The 19,035-nt window shown below is 41.1% G+C and overlaps 1 protein-coding gene across 1 annotated transcript in view; it reads left to right on the top strand.

Annotated features, from left to right (window-relative positions):
- Positions 1 to 19,035, top strand: part of ptprnb (protein tyrosine phosphatase receptor type Nb) — a 42,052-nt gene that overhangs the window by 21,230 nt on the left and 1,787 nt on the right. Inside the window, exons 3-21 of the mRNA XM_013912269.1 lie at positions 1,264 to 1,374; positions 2,331 to 2,436; positions 2,511 to 2,673; positions 2,886 to 3,288; positions 3,849 to 3,992; positions 4,217 to 4,251; positions 4,579 to 4,766; positions 6,175 to 6,261; positions 7,101 to 7,180; positions 8,241 to 8,305; positions 8,440 to 8,649; positions 10,750 to 11,034; positions 11,804 to 11,951; positions 13,632 to 13,705; positions 13,971 to 14,048; positions 14,155 to 14,274; positions 14,370 to 14,536; positions 17,291 to 17,344; positions 17,651 to 17,715. Coding sequence (XP_013767723.1) covers positions 1,264 to 1,374; positions 2,331 to 2,436; positions 2,511 to 2,673; positions 2,886 to 3,288; positions 3,849 to 3,992; positions 4,217 to 4,251; positions 4,579 to 4,766; positions 6,175 to 6,261; positions 7,101 to 7,180; positions 8,241 to 8,305; positions 8,440 to 8,649; positions 10,750 to 11,034; positions 11,804 to 11,951; positions 13,632 to 13,705; positions 13,971 to 14,048; positions 14,155 to 14,274; positions 14,370 to 14,536; positions 17,291 to 17,344; positions 17,651 to 17,715 — 2,583 coding nt within the window. The remainder of the gene's footprint in view (positions 1 to 1,263; positions 1,375 to 2,330; positions 2,437 to 2,510; positions 2,674 to 2,885; positions 3,289 to 3,848; positions 3,993 to 4,216; positions 4,252 to 4,578; positions 4,767 to 6,174; positions 6,262 to 7,100; positions 7,181 to 8,240; positions 8,306 to 8,439; positions 8,650 to 10,749; positions 11,035 to 11,803; positions 11,952 to 13,631; positions 13,706 to 13,970; positions 14,049 to 14,154; positions 14,275 to 14,369; positions 14,537 to 17,290; positions 17,345 to 17,650; positions 17,716 to 19,035) is intronic.

Here is a 19,035-nt window from a genome sequence, read left to right as displayed (position 1 = left end):
CTCAGAGCAGTTGCTTGTTTTTGTTCTTCTCATTCTTCTTCTACAAGGAAAGAAAACAGCATTTAAACTGCAAAGTACGGTGGCCCTGAGGGCTCAAAACAAACCCAGCTGAGAAAAACACAAGCTAAGAAATCTGAAGTGAGAAAATTGCAAAATGCTGTTTTATTGAAAGAATGTTTAACCCGATGTAGCTTCTGGGTGTGAACGGACAAGCAATGCTGAAGTACCCTAACCCTTGTATGGTGTTCGGGTCTGTGAGACCCGTGTTCAGTTTTTTTCAAAAGAAAAATTAAACAATTAATTATTTTTTCACGTGTAAATGTGTTGTGTCTTTCCACTCACTCCACTTGATTATAACTGATTTATTTATAACATTTTATATAAAAGAAAAACGAGAAGCACATTAATTCATGAATGTGATCTAACAAAGGTAAAGGGAAAAAATTAACCATGTTTGCTGTTCATATGTCTTGTAATTGGGATGAAGTAAACATCTGTTGAGTAATTTAACATAAAATTGTTTGATAGTGTTAATTTGGAAAGCCAAAACTCTAGCGGGTCCACCAGACCCATGAACACTGGCTGAGTAACAAAAATACGAACACCACACAAGGGTTAAACCTACATTCTTTTTAATGGTCAGCAGGTCAGTCCTCTGGTCCATGGGTACCAAACTGGACTATGTGACGGGAAGGAGCCCACAAAACTTCACCTTTATATTAGTCACCATGGTAGGGGTTTTTAGGGCTAGAAGTGAACATATTTGGGCAAAACGGCCAACATTGGCTCTCACAGTAATCCATGCTGTAAAGCTACTTTTGGCTGTTCCTTTTTACGGGAGTTTTCCCTTCCCATTGTCACCAAGTGCTTGCTCATAGGGGGCAACTGATTGCTGGGTTTACATCTGTGTCATTGTAGGGTCTTTGCCTTACAAGCCAAAGAACATAGAGGAGACTGTTGTCCTGATTTGGTGGTATATAAATAAAGCTGAATTGAATTAATTTATTGAGTCTATGGGGATTGACTGACTTTTGGAGCCATGCTGACGCGGACATTGAAGAACTGCTGGTTTCATTTTTCATGGGTTCTTCCATTGCCCTGCCTCTTCAGTAAGTTCAGTTTAGTAGATCTTTGCTGACAGACAAACAAACCTCCTTATGGCTCCTGCTTTAAAAATGCACAAACATTTTTTATGGTGTGTTGATATGTGGAGTTTTGTGGTTGCTGTCATGTTTGGCAACAGTAGAATTTCTTTCTGTGCAGATGGTTTGTTTGGACAGTGCCAGGCTCCTCATCAGGAACCCGTCCAGTATCAGGTGTCTGTACCCGTCCTGCACAAACTGCAGGAAGTCCTCAAAGACCTGATGGTTCAGGGTGAGTCTCTGAATACAGCGGCACACTTTTAATTCAGCTCATGTGCACTAAAACAGAGGGGGGAATATGGTTTCCTCTTTTATGTCTTCGTGATCATTGCATGTGTAACAATTTTTTGGCTCAGTATTAGTTTTTTTTATTTGTTATAATTGAGCTATATTTTGGGTATTTGCAAATATCCACGTCTACATTTGTAACAGCCAATAAATGCTCATTTTGTTCACCATAGCTGCAAATACCCCGTTAACATCACAGAGTCTCGCATAAATAAGTAAATAAATAACTATGCATAACAAATGTTAGGGAACTCTGTTTATGTGTTTGAAAGAAGGAAAATATCTGTCGATATATTGGATTGTTTTTAACAATCACCACATATCAGTATTGCCATTGGTCTAAAAAAATCGTCTGTTAATTGGGATTTATTTCTTGTATTTTGCTTTCTGTGGCCATCGGTTCTGGTTATTTTTGTCTTAAAGTCATCACTTTTTGTCATTAAGTGGTCTTTTTTTTCTTTTTGTAGTCCTTTTTTGTCCATTTCATGTAGCTTTGCCATTTTTAAAGTTATTTGGGGCTTTTTTTGGTGCTTTGTGCTAATTTTGCCCTTCCTCATCTTGTCACTCTTTATATTTACAGATTGTTTTTCTGGTGGTTTAGTATCTTTTGTGGTCATGTTGTAGTCATTTTATGTCATTTTTACACATTTTTTCTCTATCTGTATTAATTTGGCATCTGCAAGTGGATGTTTGATCTTTTTTGTCATCATTTTTGCCTTTTGCCTTCATTTTGTATTATGCTGTGATTATCCTTTGGTTCTTTTTAGTAATTCTGCATCTTCTAGTCACCTTCTGGACATTTTGTGTCATCACTTTTTGTTCTTTAATGGTTTCATTTTGTTCTTTTAGCAATTCTTGCTCCCTCATTGCTTGGTGATATTTCTACATGTGGCTGCACAGGTCTTAACTGGAAGGACGACATGACCCAGGCAATCATCAGCCGAGAGCTGAGCCAAGTTCCCACCGTTGAAACCCACTCTAAACTTAATGAGAAGTCACCCAAACTGTAAGAAGAGCTTTACTATCATTAAAAATGGGAGGGTAGCATCTTAGACAAGACTGAGCTGTTTTATTTCTTAGGTCCTCCAGGTTGCTGGGCCCCAGTCCACAGAGGGATCAGGGTCCTGAAGATCAAGCTGACCCCAAGATGATGCAGCAGTATGTGGACTACATGGTCCTCAACCCCTCCCGGTCTTCTGTCCACATGCAGACACCCCTGCTGGACCCATACACCTACCACAAGGTGGGAGGAATGTTCAGACAAACACTTCAAAATAGTTTACTGAAACCCTGCGGCAATATTTTATTATGCAGGGAGAAATCCCCAATGTGCCAGACACGTTTAAACCAGAACATCTCTGAAAGCAATACATTGTTATTCTACTTTTGTGTTTCTCTGCCCCCTAGTGGCCAAAGCAGCACATGTCTGTTGTGTGTGTGTGTGTGTTGTTGCAGCAGCAGTACGGCTACCAGGAGGAGGAGGAGCGCTCCCTCAACTCTCTGGATGATAACCCGGCCCTCCCGCTCCATCCCTCCTCCTATCGCTCCAGATCTCGAGGAAGTCCTCTGGACCGAGACCGGCAGCTCCTCCAGGATCTAGTGTCCTTTTACCTCACTTCTCCTTCCTCCTCTTCTTCTTCCTCTTCCTCACCTGTTCAGTCTCTTCCCCGCCACAGAGGAGCAGTAGCAGCAGCAGCTGGCCTCCCATCCTCACTGTCCTCCTCATCTTCTTCCTCCTTTTTCCCGGAGCTGGACTTCCCTCTGGACTATGGTGAGGACTACGTTTCCCAGGTTGCACAGCAGGACCCAGCAGAGAAGAAGGCACAGGATGAGTACGATGCCCTGTCAGAACTGGATGGTGAGCGAGGCGAGAAAAGAAGACAAGTCATTATTTCTTTTGTCCATCGTGTTTATTTTTTGTGTATTCCTTTTTAAAATATTGTGTGTGTGTGTGTGTGTGTGTGTGTGTGTGTGTGTGTGTGTGTGTGTGTGTGTGTGTGTGTGTGTGTGTGTGTGTCTTTCTGCTCACTTTTTACTCTTTTTTTTCCCTTTTTCAGGGAAATGTTTGTAAATTTTTACAATTTTTTTCATTTTTCATCCATCCATTGGGCTGTCCATACTCCTGTTCCATCCCTCCAACTCTTTATTCAGTTCAGAGCCTGTCTCAGTCGTTATTGGGCGAGAGGCAGGATACATCCTGCACAGATCACGTGACTGTCTCGGGGCTATCCATTATCTAACTTACATTTATTATAATGTAACCAAAGAAAGGCAAAACTTTGCTCTTGTGAAATGTAGCAGAGGAAAAAACTGATAGTTCACCTAATTAAAAAAATCCACAGTAGTAAAGCTGTGTTGAAGGCTGTTATCTGTAGATGTGTCTTTCAGTGGTTAAAGTGCTCTGTGCTGTATTCGTAGAGCGTTCACTGCAGAGACTGGCTCTGCTGCTCGATCACTACGGTCTCGACATGAAGGACTTGTCCCCCGAACAGAAAGAAGATCTGCCCGCCGCTCTGAAGCAGCTGCAGCTGGAGAGCTCCTACGCCCAAAAGGAATCCAAAGGTCGATCTTTTCACTTCACTAACATCACAAACTTCACTGCCTTCTTTAAAGCTGCAGACAGGCAACAACAGCAACAGATATGCTGATCTTTGAAGGACACATTTGAAATGTGTACCTCCAATAAAGTAAAGATCCAATCAGATAAACAAACCTGTCCACCATTTGCATTTAAAGCGTTGAAAAAAAAGTCTCTTCAGCATGTTTTATTTTTGTTTATTCTTCAGATAAATACGGGAACAATGCTGCTACAGGAAAGAAGGTAAATACGTTGCTTCCCACCATAAACGATGTGATGGTTTATCTGTTTATTAAAAAAAACAAAAACATATCAGAATACAGCAAAAACACAGTCGTGTACATTTTGCCTGTCAGTGCTTCACAGTCTCTGGTTGTCACATCAGAGCTAATCTCTTCTTGTTCAGGGGCTCAAAACGTTGCCTGCATTTAGAGAAAAATTAATCTAAGGCAATAATTTCAAGCTAAATTAATTTGTTTATAAATCTCATAAATCAACAAGTAAATAAGCAAAAATACTCCTTCATTATCTATTTCCAATCAAATGTGTTCATTTATCTTCTTCTATCAGGTCTCAGAGGGCTCAATGGCCTATAAAATGTCTGCCCAGGAGGCTCCACCCTCCAACGCCAAGCCTCCGACACCAGAGGGAGTCCAGAAAGAGGCAACACCCACCACAACAGTCAATCAGGACAAACTGGGGAAGAAGGATCCAGTAGGTCAGGTGGACGAATTTGGCTACATCGTCACCAATCAGAGGTATGCTTCCTGAGTGTCTGGCCAATCAGGACGCCCGAAGGTGTGAGTGGACAGACATCTCGTTATGTGTTGCTTTCATGTTTGTGGTGAAAGGAGTCCACATGCTGCTCACTAATGTGGACGCAGCAGGACAACTAATGCTGAAGGACAAACACTGAAAAATGGAAGAAAAGGATAGAGACACGGGTGTTGAAATAAAAGGAAGGAACTAAAGGAAAGAAGACTGGAAAGAAATAATGAAAGATAACTGAACAAAGAAAGAAAGAAAGAAACAGTAGAACAGAAAAGAAATGAAAAGAAGAAGTGGAAAGGAATGAAAGAAGGAGCGAAATGAAGAAACTGGAGTGATGAAATTTAGAAAAGGAAGAAAATAAACAAGAATGAAGGAAAAAAGGAAAGAAAGGAAAATGACCGAAGAAAGCAAAGAAGGAAATGAATAAAAGATATCTGTCCATCCATCTGCCTTTCATCCATTCACCACCAGTCTTGCAATCCATCAGTCTGTCTTTCCACCCATCTGTCTGCTTATCCATTTCAGGCTTGCAGTGGTGCTTCAGCCAGTCCTAGTCGTTAGGGCCAGAGGCAGGATACATCCTGGACAGATAACAGGGCTGTCCATCCATTAGTCTAAAATTTCATGTAATGTGACCAAAGAAGGTTATTATTTGCTCCTGTGAAATGTAGTGGACAGTTCACAAAAACCATAATCTAATATATAGCAAAGTTGTGTTGAAGGCTATTATCTGTGACCTTGTCCTTAAGTGATTAAACTGCTCTGTGCTGTGAGAAAGAAGCAAAGAAGGAACTGATGACTAAAAGAAGAAAAGGCAGGAAGGAAACACTTGAACATACAAGGAGAGAAATAAAGGAAATGAAAAAATCAAGGAAGGAAATAAGTAAACACAGAGCAGTGTGAAAATGGAAGGATGTAAAAGAACTGACAGAAGGAAAATGGAAGAAAAGAAAGAAACAGGGGTATTAAAAAATGGAAAAAGGAAAACGAGGAAAGGGGGAATGTATGTCCAGAGAAATTAAACCAAAAGGATTAACAGAGAAAACTGTGTTGAATAAACAACAAGGAAAAAAACTATAGGGAAGAAGACTAGAAAGAAGTAAGGAAGGCTTAATAAAATAAGTGAAGAAATAAAAAGGAAGGAGGTAAGAAAATTAAAAAGAATGAAGAAAGGAAAGAAACTGAGATATTGAAATTAAAAGAAGGAAAGACACCTAAAGACAGGAAGGAAGGAGGGAGCAAACGAAGAGGAAGAAAGCAGAAGCTGATAAAGTGACTGTCAGATGGACTCAGATTCAGAGGTCAAAGGTCTTCTTTAAATCTTTGAACGCTGCTGTGTGTATGTGTGAGAGAGTGTCTGTTCATGTGTGTGTTTAAATGTGTGTGTTTTGTCAGCCCCCTCAGTCTGAACGACGGGGTGCGACTGCTGGAGCTGCTGTCGGAGAGGATCGGCCTCTCCACCAACTCCTTCATCAGAATCAGGTAGGAGCGAGGACGTCGCTGCTCCTCAACCCGCACAAAAAATAAGAACGAAAAATCTAAAAGAAAAGGCGACGTCCTTTCTGGCTTCAGCCTCTGGATCCTCGCTCTTTGGTTCATGAGGTTCCCCAGACCTGGTGAAGCTGGACGGCGAGCTGCACTGACTTTCTGCTCGTGGAAGTGATTCTTTGACCTGCTCCTCCTTCTTCCTGACCCTGCAGAAAGTTCCGGCCTGCAGAAATCTCCTTCTTATCCAAGCGGATTTCTTTATTAACATCGGCATAAACGCCATGTCTTCACAAGATTTAATAAAATAGTAGCAGTTACAGTTTATTCAGGACATTTCAATGAACAACAGAAAAAAAACCAATTCAATTGAAGAAGTAATAAATGCAATAAAAAAATTAATATGCACAAAAATACGCCGCTGTACCTCAGATACAGGAGAAGTAATTTTAATGAAATTGAAAGTAAAATACTGAGTTCATCCCAAAGAAACATCTCAAAGAGTCCTTATTATATTAAAATCGTTTCCATGTATCTGGATAAAGTAAATATTAGAGCAGGTTGCTGCTTTAGAATGAGTAAACATTCATTTTTACTTAAATTAAATTAAACATGAAAATATTGAGGACGCTGTTGCAGATTTTCGCTTCTTAGAAGAAAATGAGACTCGTTTAGAGAAGAACTGACCTGAGGAGATTTCTGCAAAGTGTCTGTAAAAAGTAAAAGTGCTCTTTGTTCTCCTGTTGCACAAACTATTAGATTAGGTAACTTATGTTCAGCTGGTGTTTTAATTCAGTGTAAAACTCACCTGCTGGGCATTCTCTGCCTCTCTGCAGTGTGGTCGGACCTGCAATCACCTTCAGGATCAGACCCAACGCCAAGAACCTGACAGCCGCAGACGTGGCCAACAAAGCTGGTACGCCACCTGTTCACTTTTTAGTGCTGCCCGCTGCAACGCTTCAGTTATTTCAGTGCTGTGTGTTCAATCAAAGCAGTCACAGAGGAGAAGACCAGGAAAGAAGTCTTTCCTGGTCTTCGCCTTGAGGCGACTTATGTTGTGATTTGGCGCTATATAAATAAAATTGAATTGAATTGAATTGAATTGAAAGAAGGAAGGGGGGAACAAAATGGAAGGACAGAAGGAATAAGGGATGAAATTAAGGGACTAAGTAAGGTAGGATGAAAGGAAGGAAGAAACTGAGGAGGGGAGGGAGGTAGGAAAGATGGATGGCAAGAAGGAAGGAAGAAGGAAGGGAAGGAAGAAAAGATAAGAAAGAAGAAATGTTGGAAGCAAGGAGGAAGGGAAAAAGAACAAAAGGAAGAAGACAACGGAAGGACAGAAGGAATAAGGGATGAAACTGAGGAACTAAGTAAGGTAGGATGAAAGGAAGGAAGAAAGAAAGAAACTAAGGAAGGAGGGAGGTAGGAAAGATGGATGGTAGGAAGGAAGAAAGAAGGATAGAAAAGGTGAAGGAACAAAAAACAAAGTGAGTAAGGAAAGACAAACGAAGGAAAAAATAAAAGCAGAAGTGAAGGAAAAGAAAAGAAACTGAAGGAAGGAAGCGATGAGGAATATGAAAAGGAAGGATGGTAAGGAAGAATAAACTAATTGAAAAAGAAAAAAATAGCAAAGGAAGAAAAAATAGGAAGGTAGGAACTGTATAGTGTGTTCAGGACAGTGAAACAAAGAAGGACTGACAGAGGAAAGAATGCAAGAAAACATATGAAAAGGTTTTAAATGTAAAGAAACTAAGAAGAGAACAAAACTGGACGAAAGGAAGCTTAAAAAGTAGGAAAGATGCAAAGGCGGTTTTGTGTCACAAACATCACAGGTGTAAAGTACTTTTTCCTGCTATTATCCAAAACATATTATCATCTGGTTTCTCCATCATTTACACTAACAGAGGTTTATAAAGCCAGCTGATGAGGGAGCATCTTTAAACTTTGGTTTATTGTTGATTGGCTGGTTGAATCAGTTGCAGAAAAGAACTTCCTGGAGTCTGAGACGGGCTTGAAGGTGCTGCAGAGCGGTGTTGGAGAGGTGAGTGCATTTACACATTTATCTACGTTCATCTTAAAATCAGTTCTGTAGGTATTCACTGTTGCTGATACGAGTGGTCAGAGGCTAACAAAAAGGAAGCTGAATTTAGGCTTTTTTCTGCCCACTTGTTACAGAAGAATAATGGGAAGTCTTTGCCCTTGGCGACCAGAGTCCAGCCCCGCTCCCGCTGGGTGTTTGCAATGCTGGTGGCCATGGCCTGCATCGGCGGCATCCTGGTGGCGGCCATGACCATCACCTGCCTGCGCCACCATGCACACCGACTGGCGGCAAAGAAGCTGGGTCTGGGACCAGAAGGAGGCAGCTTCAGCCACCAGGAGTACCAGGTGAGGGCGTACCTCAGGATACAGCAGGTGTACAGAAATGAAATTTCAATGAATGTTACTGCATTGGCACCATGTGGTTGAAATTTTAATTAACTGATAGTTGAAAGTAATAGTGCTAGCAGATGGACGTTGAAATATTTGGATAAATGGCCAAGATGGAAAGATTAATAGGCAATAACAAAAGGTTATAACCAGTATAGGCAATAAAAATTCTAACAGTCCGCTAAAGTCAATAAAATGGAAATATGATGTCCCTGTACATCATATTTCCATTTTATTGACTGCAGAATTGTGCAGAATTGCAGAATTATTAGGCAAGTTGTATTTTTGAGGAATAATGTTATTATTGAACAACAACCATGTTCTCAGTGAACCCAAAAAACTCATTAATATCAAAGCTGAATGTTTTTGGTAGTTTTTAGTTTGTTTTTAGTTTTAGCTATTTTAGGGGGATATCTGTGTGTGCAGGTGACTCTTACTGTGCATAATTATTAGGCAACTTAACAAAAAACAAATATATACCCATTTCAATTATTTATTTTTACCAGTGAAACCAATATAACATCTCCACATTCACAAATATACATTTCTGACATTCAAAAACAAAACAAAAACAAATCAGCGACCAATATAGCCACCTTTCTTTGCAAGGACACTCAAAAGCCTGCCATCCATGGATTCTGTCAGTGTTTTGATCTGTTCACCATCAACATTGCGTGCAGCAGCAACCACAGCCTCCCAGACACTGTTCAGAGAGGTGTACTGTTTTCCCTCCTTGTAAATCTCACATTTGATGATGGACCACAGGTTCTCAATGGGGTTCAGATCAGGTGAACAAGGAGGCCATGTCATTAGTTTTTCTTCTTTTATACCCTTTCTTGCCAGCCACGCTGTGGAGTACTTGGACGCGTGTGATGGAGCATTGTCCTGCATGAAAATCATGTTTTTCTTGAAGGATGCAGACTTCTTCTTGTACCACTGCTTGAAGAAGGTGTCTTCCAGAAACTGGCAGTAGGACTGGGAGTTGAGCTTGACTCCATCCTCAACCCGAAAAGGCCCCACAAGCTCATCTTTGATGATACCAGCCCAAACCAGTACTCCACCTCCACCTTGCTGGCGTCTGAGTCGGACTGGAGCTCTCTGCCCTTTACCAATCCAGCCACGGGCCCATCCATCTGGCCCATCAAGACTCACTCTCATTTCATCAGTCCATAAAACCTTAGAAAAACCAGTCTTGAGATATTTCTTGGCCCAGTCTTGACGTTTCAGCTTGTGTGTCTTGTTCAGTGGTGGTCGTCTTTCAGCCTTTCTTACCTTGGCCATGTCTCTGAGTATTGCACACCTTGTGCTTTTGGGCACTCCAGTGATGTTGCAGCTCTGAAATATGGTCAAACTGGTGGCAAGTGGCATCTTGGCAGCTGCACGCTTGACTTTTCTCAGTTCATGGGCAGTTATTTGGCGCCTTGGTTTTTCCACACGCTTCTTGCGACCCTGTTGACTATTTTGAATGAAACGCTTGATTGTTCGATGATCACGCTTCAGAAGCTTTGCAATTTTGAGACTGCTGCATCCCTCTGCAAGATATCTCACTGTTTTTGACTTTTCTGAGCCTGTCAAGTCCTTCTTTTGACCCATTATGCCAAAGGAAAGGACGTTGCCTAATAATTATGCACACCTGATATAGGGTGTTGATGTCATTAGACCACACCCCTTCTCATTACAGAGATGCACATCACCTAATATGCTTAATTGGTAGTAGGCTTTCAAGCCTATACAGCTTGGAGTAAGACAACATGCATGAAGAGGATGATGTGGACAAAATACTCATTTGCCTAATAATTCTGCACTCCCTGTAGATGTGAGAAGCGAATGTCCAGGTTCTGCTTTTTATTCCCAATGTATGAACTGACTTTAATGTAACTTGCTTTAATGTAAAATGAGGCTTTCCCCAACTCTCTCAGCTGCCTCCAATCACCTTTTTTAGTGACAAAATAGTCCATTCAGATGCTTTATACAAATACAAATTTATATAAACACTTAAGAGGCACAACACAGTGAGAGGAGTGCAGTGTAACAGTGCATGCATAACTGGCTCACCAGGACCTGTGTCGCCAGCATATGGCCTCCAAAGGTGCCTTTGGACGCCTTGAAGCTGCCGCCCTAGGTGCTGTGGGAGGAGCAAGTGGAGGAAGTGGAGGAGGAGGTGGAGGAAGTGTTGCGGGAGGTGCAGTGGGAGGCGGAGGTACAGACTCGAGGGTGAGCAGCGTTTCGTCCCAGTTCAGCGACGGCGCCCAGCCAAGCCCCAGCTCCCATAGCAGCACGCCCTCCTGGTGTGAGGAGCCAGCTCAGGCCAACATGGACATCTCTACTGGTCACATGATACTGGTTAGTACTCGATGACACGTAAGTGCTGTGAGGAAGTGAGGAAGCCAAATTTAATAGGTAAAACCTTAGAAAGGGATCAGTCAAAAGGTTCACAAGAAGATTTATGAAAAATTGAAAAATTAGATAAAGTCAAATTTACTTAAAGAGTATCTTTGCCTCACTGCTCATTTTGATGTTAAAAACATTTATAAACAGTCGCCAAATACTCATAACGACAGGACTTGTGTGTAAATATTTTGCTGGCTCTTCATTTTTTTGACGCCATTTGTCTCAGTTGTAGGATCACCAGGTAGCTACAGGATGAAGGATACTCTACGTTATTCTCTATTTTACTCTAAAATGGAAATTGATTTACAAAATTAACATTGTTATATTAAAGAAAACTTAAAATAGCAGTTGAGCCCATAAACACATTAGACAAGTGTTGACTGAGGTCATTAATAACGTGAGAAGTAGGCTGATTTTCAAATAGATTTCTATACAGTCGGACTTCTTCAAGCGCCCCCTGCTGGCCATTAGAAAGAATGCAGGTTTAAGGCTTTTATATACTGGCATTGGTAAGATTTTTCCCAGAGTTAAACTGCACATGAGTTTGGGCACATCTAAAGTGTTAGATGCTTACTCTAAAACTGGGATAATTTTAGTTTTAATTTGCTTTATTATTTTTAAAATCCTAAACTTTGGGTCAGTTTGTTAAAAGGTCTAGACAACACATACATGGTTCTTCATATAATGGAAAGATAGGACTGAATGTCCTATACTCCTAAAGGCTTACATGGAGGACCACTTAAGGAACAAGGACAGGCTGCTGAAGGAGTGGGAGGCTCTGTGTTCGTACCAGGCCGAACCCAGCGCTGTCTCCGTGGCTCAGAGCGACACCAACGTGAAGAAGAATCGCTGTCCTGACTCGGTGCCCTGTGAGTTCCTCAGCAACTTCACTCCCATCAGCATTAAGTATCCTGTAAAAGTTGCTCTGTTAAAACACGGGGCAAAAAAGCTGTCTGAAACACCCTGAGAGTTTGAGGCTGCTTAATATTGAATTATATCAAGATTTTAAGTGTATCTGTGTTCTCCAAAAAGTTGATTCTGTTCATCTGGACGTAGCGTTTTGTGGGAGAAACGTTTCGTCACTCATCAAAGTGACTTCTTCAGTCTCAGCTGACTGCAGGTTTCCCCAATCTTATAAACAGTACATTTGCATAATGACTGAAACCAGCCCACTGAAGGAACAATGGGCCGGGAGGTCAGTTCCTTAATCTTAATTATGCAAATTCTCATGACCATTGATCAACAACCACTGACCAAAACCCACTGATCAATGGCCATGAGTACCATTTACAGAGAGTTGGGGAATGGCTGCAATCACAGCATTGTAAGATGGCGAAAGATGTACCCTTAGGCCCCCTCCTCGATTCAGAGATGGTCTTTCCCTTTTCACATAAATGGCCTCCTTGACTCCGCGCTCAAACCAGCGTTCCTCCCTGTCCAAGATGTGTACATCCTCAACCTTGAAAGAGTGTCCACTGGCCTGTAGGTGTGAATAGACTGCAGAGTCCTGGCCTGACGAGGTAGCTCTTCTGTGTTGTGCCATCCGCTTCGCCAGAGGTTGTTTGGTTTCCCCGATGTATAAATCCTGGCAATCCTCCTGGCACTTAACAGCGTACACTATGTTACTCTGTGTTAGGGGACCCGATCCTTGGGGTGGAACAGTTTTTGGCGTAGCGTGTTTTGGGGTTTAAAAGCCACAGAGACCCGGTGTTTTGGTCAGTGATTGTTGGTCAATGGTCATGAGAATTTGCATAATTAAGATTAAGGAACTGACCTCCCAGCCCATTGTTCCTTCAGTGGGCTGGTTTCAGTCATTATGCAAATGTACTGTTTATAAGATTGGAGACACCTGCAGTCACTTTGATGAGTGACGAAACATTTCTCCCACAAAACGTCCAGATGAACAGAATCAACTTTTTGGAGATTTACTTTCCTGGATGATTGAGAATGCATCAAGATGCATCTGTGTTGATTTCTGGTTTCTCATTCTAGGCTTGAATTAGTAATGGTTTTACTTTTTTTTTTTTTTTAGCTTAGATTGTTTACTTATTTACTTAAACTAAAACTTCAAGGGAACAGGATAGCAAAGAGAAAGTCAGGAAAATCTATAAAAATTAGACAGGCATACTTGGAGACTAGGTATACAGAGCTGTAGCAAACACAAAGTAAAAAGAAGAAGAGTTTCAAGGATGTGGAGCAGATTAGGGTAATTAAGAAAGAAAGAGAAATGTGCTAACGAATGCATAGAACACATTGAAAAGATGAAAGAAGTATTTTGAGGAGCTTATGAATGGAGAATATGAGGGAGCAGGGTAACTTTTTACAGGGAATTTTTAGTATAATTGCCCATCGAAAGGAAAATGCAGTTCAAAAAATTGACTACTCAAAGTGAAACAGTTAGAACATGCACAAAACTTCAATAAAATGTTGACAAATCTGAATTTTACCAGTTTATTCTGGCTATTGCAACCTGTCTGACCTCTGAAGTCACACACAAATTTAAGATAAATACGTTTTGAATACTTATTTCTGTGACTGTTGTCCTTTAGATGACCACGCAAGGGTGAAGCTGAAGGCAGAGATCAACCCTTCGCGGTCAGACTACATCAATGCCAGCACTATAGTAAGTCTGACCCTCCACTTTCACCTAAGCAAATCAAAATGTTGTCCTGTTAGAGAAAAATTAAGGCCTTCTGGCCAGCTTTGGTCTTGCAGACTATTATGGAATTGTCCAAATATCATTTGTAGATCAAAGACTCTCCCAATGGTCTGGTCCTGGTCAATGAAGCAAAAACAACAAAATAAGTCTCCCAGAAAAATGTAGTCCATCCAGTAGATGTGTCTGTCCACACTCTTGACCCCCCGTTCATTTCTGTCCTCTTCTACAGATCGAGCACGATCCCCGTATGCCGGCCTACATTGCCACCCAGGGCCCTCTGTCTCACACCATCTCTGACTTCTGGCAGGTCAGTTTAGCTGCTGATCAGAACAGTGTGCAGACATATGTGAATAATTTGTATCAGATCGGTTTTAAATGTGTATGTTAATCAGCACCTGTGTACTTTGTGTTAGATGGTGTGGGAGAATGGATGCACTGTGATCGTGATGATGACAGCTCTGGTGGAGGATGGAGAGAAACAGTGTGACCGCTACTGGCCTGATGAAGGCTCGTCCCTCTACCATATCTATGAGGTGATGAGTGCGTGAGAAGGTGTGAGAAGGTGTGAGTCTGTGTGCGTGTGCAGCAGCAGCAGGGGTGATTTTATTCTTATTGTGTGTTCGTCCAGGTGAACCTGGTGTCGGAGCACATCTGGTGTAACGACTTCCTGGTTCGAAGTTTCTACCTAAAGAACGTGCAGACGCAAGAGACCCGGACGCTCACTCAGTTTCACTTCCTCAGCTGGCCAGCTCAGGGCATCCCTACCTCCACACGCCCCCTGCTGGACTTCCGCAGGTACTGCAGTTAAATGCCAAACTGAGAGAGTTAAATCCCATTGGTGGATTGACTTTCTTATTTATGGTCTTGTGAAGAAGAAAGCTTTGAAAGGACACTGTATAGTTCTGTGAGAAACTAGTACACCCTGACTGCTTCCATTGGAATTAACAACATAAGTAGCAGTGAGGTGTCACTAATCAGATGCCCATGATTAACTGATCATTAGTGAGTGTAAGCACCTCTATAAAATCAGAAATTTTGGCAGTTTATCTGTAGCATTTAGTTGTGTGTTAACACAATGCAACAGTGTTCCTCCCAGGTGTGGACGTCCCAGTAAATTCACCCCAAGGTCAATGCTGTGCAATGCTCAGAGAAACTGCAAAAAACCCAAGAACTACACCTTAGGCTCTACAGGCCTCAATTAGCATGTTAAAGTTCATGACACTGCAATTAGAAAATGACTAAACAAGTATAGCTTGTTTGGAAAGATTGCCTAGAGAAAGCCTATTTTATTTGAAAAGAACATGGCAGCGCAGTTTAGGTTTGCAAAGGGGAATCTGAACAAAGCACAACACTTCTGAAACAATGTCCCTTGGACAGACGAGACCAAAGTAGAGATGCTTGGCAATAACCAAAACCAGCACATCTGCACAAATACCACACAGTGGAGGAGGGGAGATGATTTGGACTTGTTTTGCAGCCACAGGAGCTGAGCAGCTTACAGTCATTGAGTCGACAATGAATTTCTGTCTATACCAAAGTATTCTAGAGTCAGCTCTGACAGATAAAGCTTGGCCCAAACTGGGTCATGCAGCAGGACAATGATACCAACTCAGCAGCAAATCTATAACAGAATGGCTGAAAAAGAATTAAGGTGATGCAATGGTCCAGATCTCAACCTGACTGCAATGCTCTGATGGGACCGTAAGAGAGCTGTGCAGGAACCTCAATAAACCAAAGCAATGTTGTAAAGACGAGTGGGCCAGAATTCCTCCACAACAATGAGAATCCTGATAAAGTCATACAGAAAATAATTACTTGAAGGTATTGCTGCTGAAGGTGGTTCTACTAACTACTGAATCATGGGGTGTACTTAGATTTTAACAGGACTGCAGAGTCCTGTGAAAGCTTTCTTTTCATTCAACTGTAAATTAAAAGTGCTTTACATAACATAATTACATATGTTACTTTAAATTGCTTTTTATTGCCAGTGTCTGAAGAGATTAAAATAAACTTTAAAATTTGAGTTTCCTTGAGTCTCACATTGCCTCTAACAGCTTGTCGATTGATTTCTATGTGAAGTACTCCAACAGTCCAAAGGATGTGTTCCTGACCAACACTAGCTGATAATAGCTTAACGAATGTGAACTAACTATAGGCTACCTTCACTACATAGACTCAAAAACAAAGTCCACATAAGGGCCAAAAGCAGTGCTGCTGTAGAACCACTGAGAACATTAGCACGTACTTGATTAACTTATAACAAGGGCTCCACTAGCCATCATGTGTGGTTTGTCACCTAGGTGCCATGTTTTGTAAGAAGCAATTTGTCCATGACGATACATGAAGTCAATTTCTAAATTATGGTTATTATTTGATTTCAAAACACCAAGAACTCAAGGCTTCATAACAGTAATCCACTAACCGCTAGCTGATGTCATGTTGGTCAAAGTGCTAGTTGGCTAGCTTGCCAATTGACTTCACCAGCTTATCCATGATGATGACTTCTATATAATGTAAAACAGCAAGAGCTCACACAAGCAGCAAATCAAGCATGCATATCAAGTAATACTTGATGCTTTGGAGGAGTCTAGAAAATAAGAAAAGATGACAAAATCTTCCTTCAAAAGAAGCACCCAGCTATCCTCCCTCTGACCCAGAAGGAACAAAGTCATGCAAACTAACAATAAGGTAACTTAAAGACGTTACCTGATAAATAAACACTATAGATTCCCCCATCTCAGTCTTTCAGCCATCCGCCTCACTCCCTCCTCTCCTCCCACCCTGTGCGATGGAGGTCAGCGGGCCCCTGGTTTAATTTTGAACACATCTGTCTGTGTCATTCTTGTGGTTTGCAGCTAGTAGTCTGGGTCCAGTTGCATAGTCACAAAAATGATCATTGACTGATGTGGCTGCAGCAGGAGGTCCATCGCAGAAAACCCACTTCTTATCTCTGTCTCTCTCTATCCATCTTCAACATTTATCTATTTCTTTCTTAACCTACAAAAGCTTGTATTTAAAAAATATCTGTCTATAAAACATTTTTAAACACATGAAAAAGGACAACATTTTTGTTTGTACAGTGATAGGTAAATTATGGCTATGCACAGATTCCTAATTTGTGGTTAGGTCAGAGTTCTAAATTATCATCCAATGCTAAGTAACTTAATTAGCAAGAAGCAAAATAATGAAATACAAAAAAAAAAAACAACTCCCAAAATTGATGCACAAACCTCCTGGAAATCCTTTGCCAAACAGCGTACTCGATTATTTGTGAGATATTAGAATTAAAATAAGTATGGCCCATGAACCAGCTCATTCAAAACACCTGTGCTGCTAACTCCAGTATTCAGATAATAATGTGGTCCTGTATTCTCCAAATCCTGTTATGATCTTTATTACTGCTCTCAAGCAAAATTTATCATTTTTACCTTATAAAGTGCAGAGCTTAATAATACAATCATAACCACCTGCACCCCATGTACCAAAGGCCATTTGCTACATCCTATTAACCTTTCCTTCCCCACTTCCCTATATGATCTCTCTCCTCAGGAAGGTGAATAAGTGCTACAGAGGACGATCCTGCCCCATCATCGTGCACTGCAGGTACTACACAAATGCCAAGATATGTAAATATTTGCTAAAATCTGCCCCTGAATACCACAAACGGTGTGACATATGTATACACTTGACCAACTTTCATGGAACTTCTGTAGTATAAACAATTAGTTTTAGTACTTTTTAAAGAGTTTATTATCATCTGTAGTTAGTCTTTAATTAAGTAGACAGTAGTCAGTAAGCTAGAATGGTGCTAGTTTGATGTTTTGTTTGATGTTATCTGAGTAAATTGCAGAAATTCTCATATTTATTTTGTGGTGTCTAATATTTACCTTTGTTCTTCTTTGCTTACAGTGATGGTACAGGACGGACCGGGACTTACATACTGATTGATATGGTTCTGAATCGCATGGCTAAAGGTAAACACTTATATTTATGACTGCACGTGGGTTTTTGTTCCATGAGAATGTAGTGTGTAACACGTCCAGGCAGTTATTTTAAAGCCCTGATCTATACAAATGGAGAGAGAGCTGTTTATGTCAATGACCACTACAACATAAAAACTGCATTTGCAGAATTACCAATCAAATGTGATAAAACTGCTGCAAAGGTTTGGTGATCTAGTCTAAAAAAATTTCCTATGGCTCTCTGCATAGTCATTGTCTGTAAGCAGTAAATCTTTTTCGTTGATGTTACAAAATTTTCCCATAGATTTTCTAAAGCTACAGTCATGAAGTGCTAGAGACTGGTTGCTGGAATAAAACACTCCTTGCATTTGCTTTGCAGGGATCACTAGTAGACTGTAGCAGTCCCCTGTAGTTTGTTAAAGTCTTTCTTACAAAAGAATAAGTGAGACACAAACTGGAAACATGTTTGTTTGCCTTTAAAGTAGTCGTGCCTTATCACTGGAGTTAAAACGTGTGAAAAGGCAAAACTTTCACTTTGCCCCCCAGCAGTCTGCTTATAATTAAATCAGTCTCAAAGAGGGTTGTGTTGCAGAGTGATTTCACCTGGCAACTGCCTCCAACAACCACTCTCCAGCAAGAAAGGGAATATACATTTTCCCCTACCAACCAGTGGTTTTCAGGGAGTCATAAATTGATCTCTAGGCCTGTGCAACTGGGGCCTAACTGAGGTAAGTGACCCAAAGAAAGATGATTCCTTTGTTATCTCCTTGAGCAGAGTATACACTGACCATCCTTTTTGAAAGAAAAGGAAATTAAGCCGTTCCACGAGTGTAGACAAACGAATGCAAACCAAATTAGCGCAAAACTTAAACTCCCCTTGATCATTTTTAATACAGTTCATAATCTCTAATTGGAGAACTCTGTCTTTTACTGGGTTGTCCACATTTATAGTCTAAGAACTCTTGGGCTCCCCTATCTGGAACACTTATATATAAGCCATCTATGTCCACTGTGAATGACCATCTTTGAACAGAGAGCGGGGCTTTACGACACCAACTGTCTGCTATCTAAAATTCAGGTATGAGATCCCTTCCCAGACGCCTTAACGCCCACTCACATCCTGGGCCATTTGACCTCAATAAATCACGATAGGGTTGGGCTAGGTTTTACTATGGGTTCACCCGAAACCTTGGCTGATTGGAACCCACACCCATTTTCACACCTTGGCTCATGTGATTAGGTAGAGGATCAGTAGGGGGGCTTAAAATCCGGGACTGTCCACCAATTGCGCTTAGAACTAAAGAAGTTTCTCGGATGAGAGGCTTTATTAAG

The sequence above is a fragment of the Pundamilia nyererei genome, unplaced genomic scaffold (genome assembly GCF_000239375.1).
Source record: "Pundamilia nyererei isolate P.nyererei 1_Seehausen unplaced genomic scaffold, PunNye1.0 scaffold00085, whole genome shotgun sequence".
Taxonomy (NCBI): Eukaryota; Metazoa; Chordata; class Actinopteri; order Cichliformes; family Cichlidae; genus Pundamilia; species Pundamilia nyererei.
Note: the sequence above shows the minus strand (reverse complement) of the source record. Positions and strands in the feature narration are given on the sequence as shown.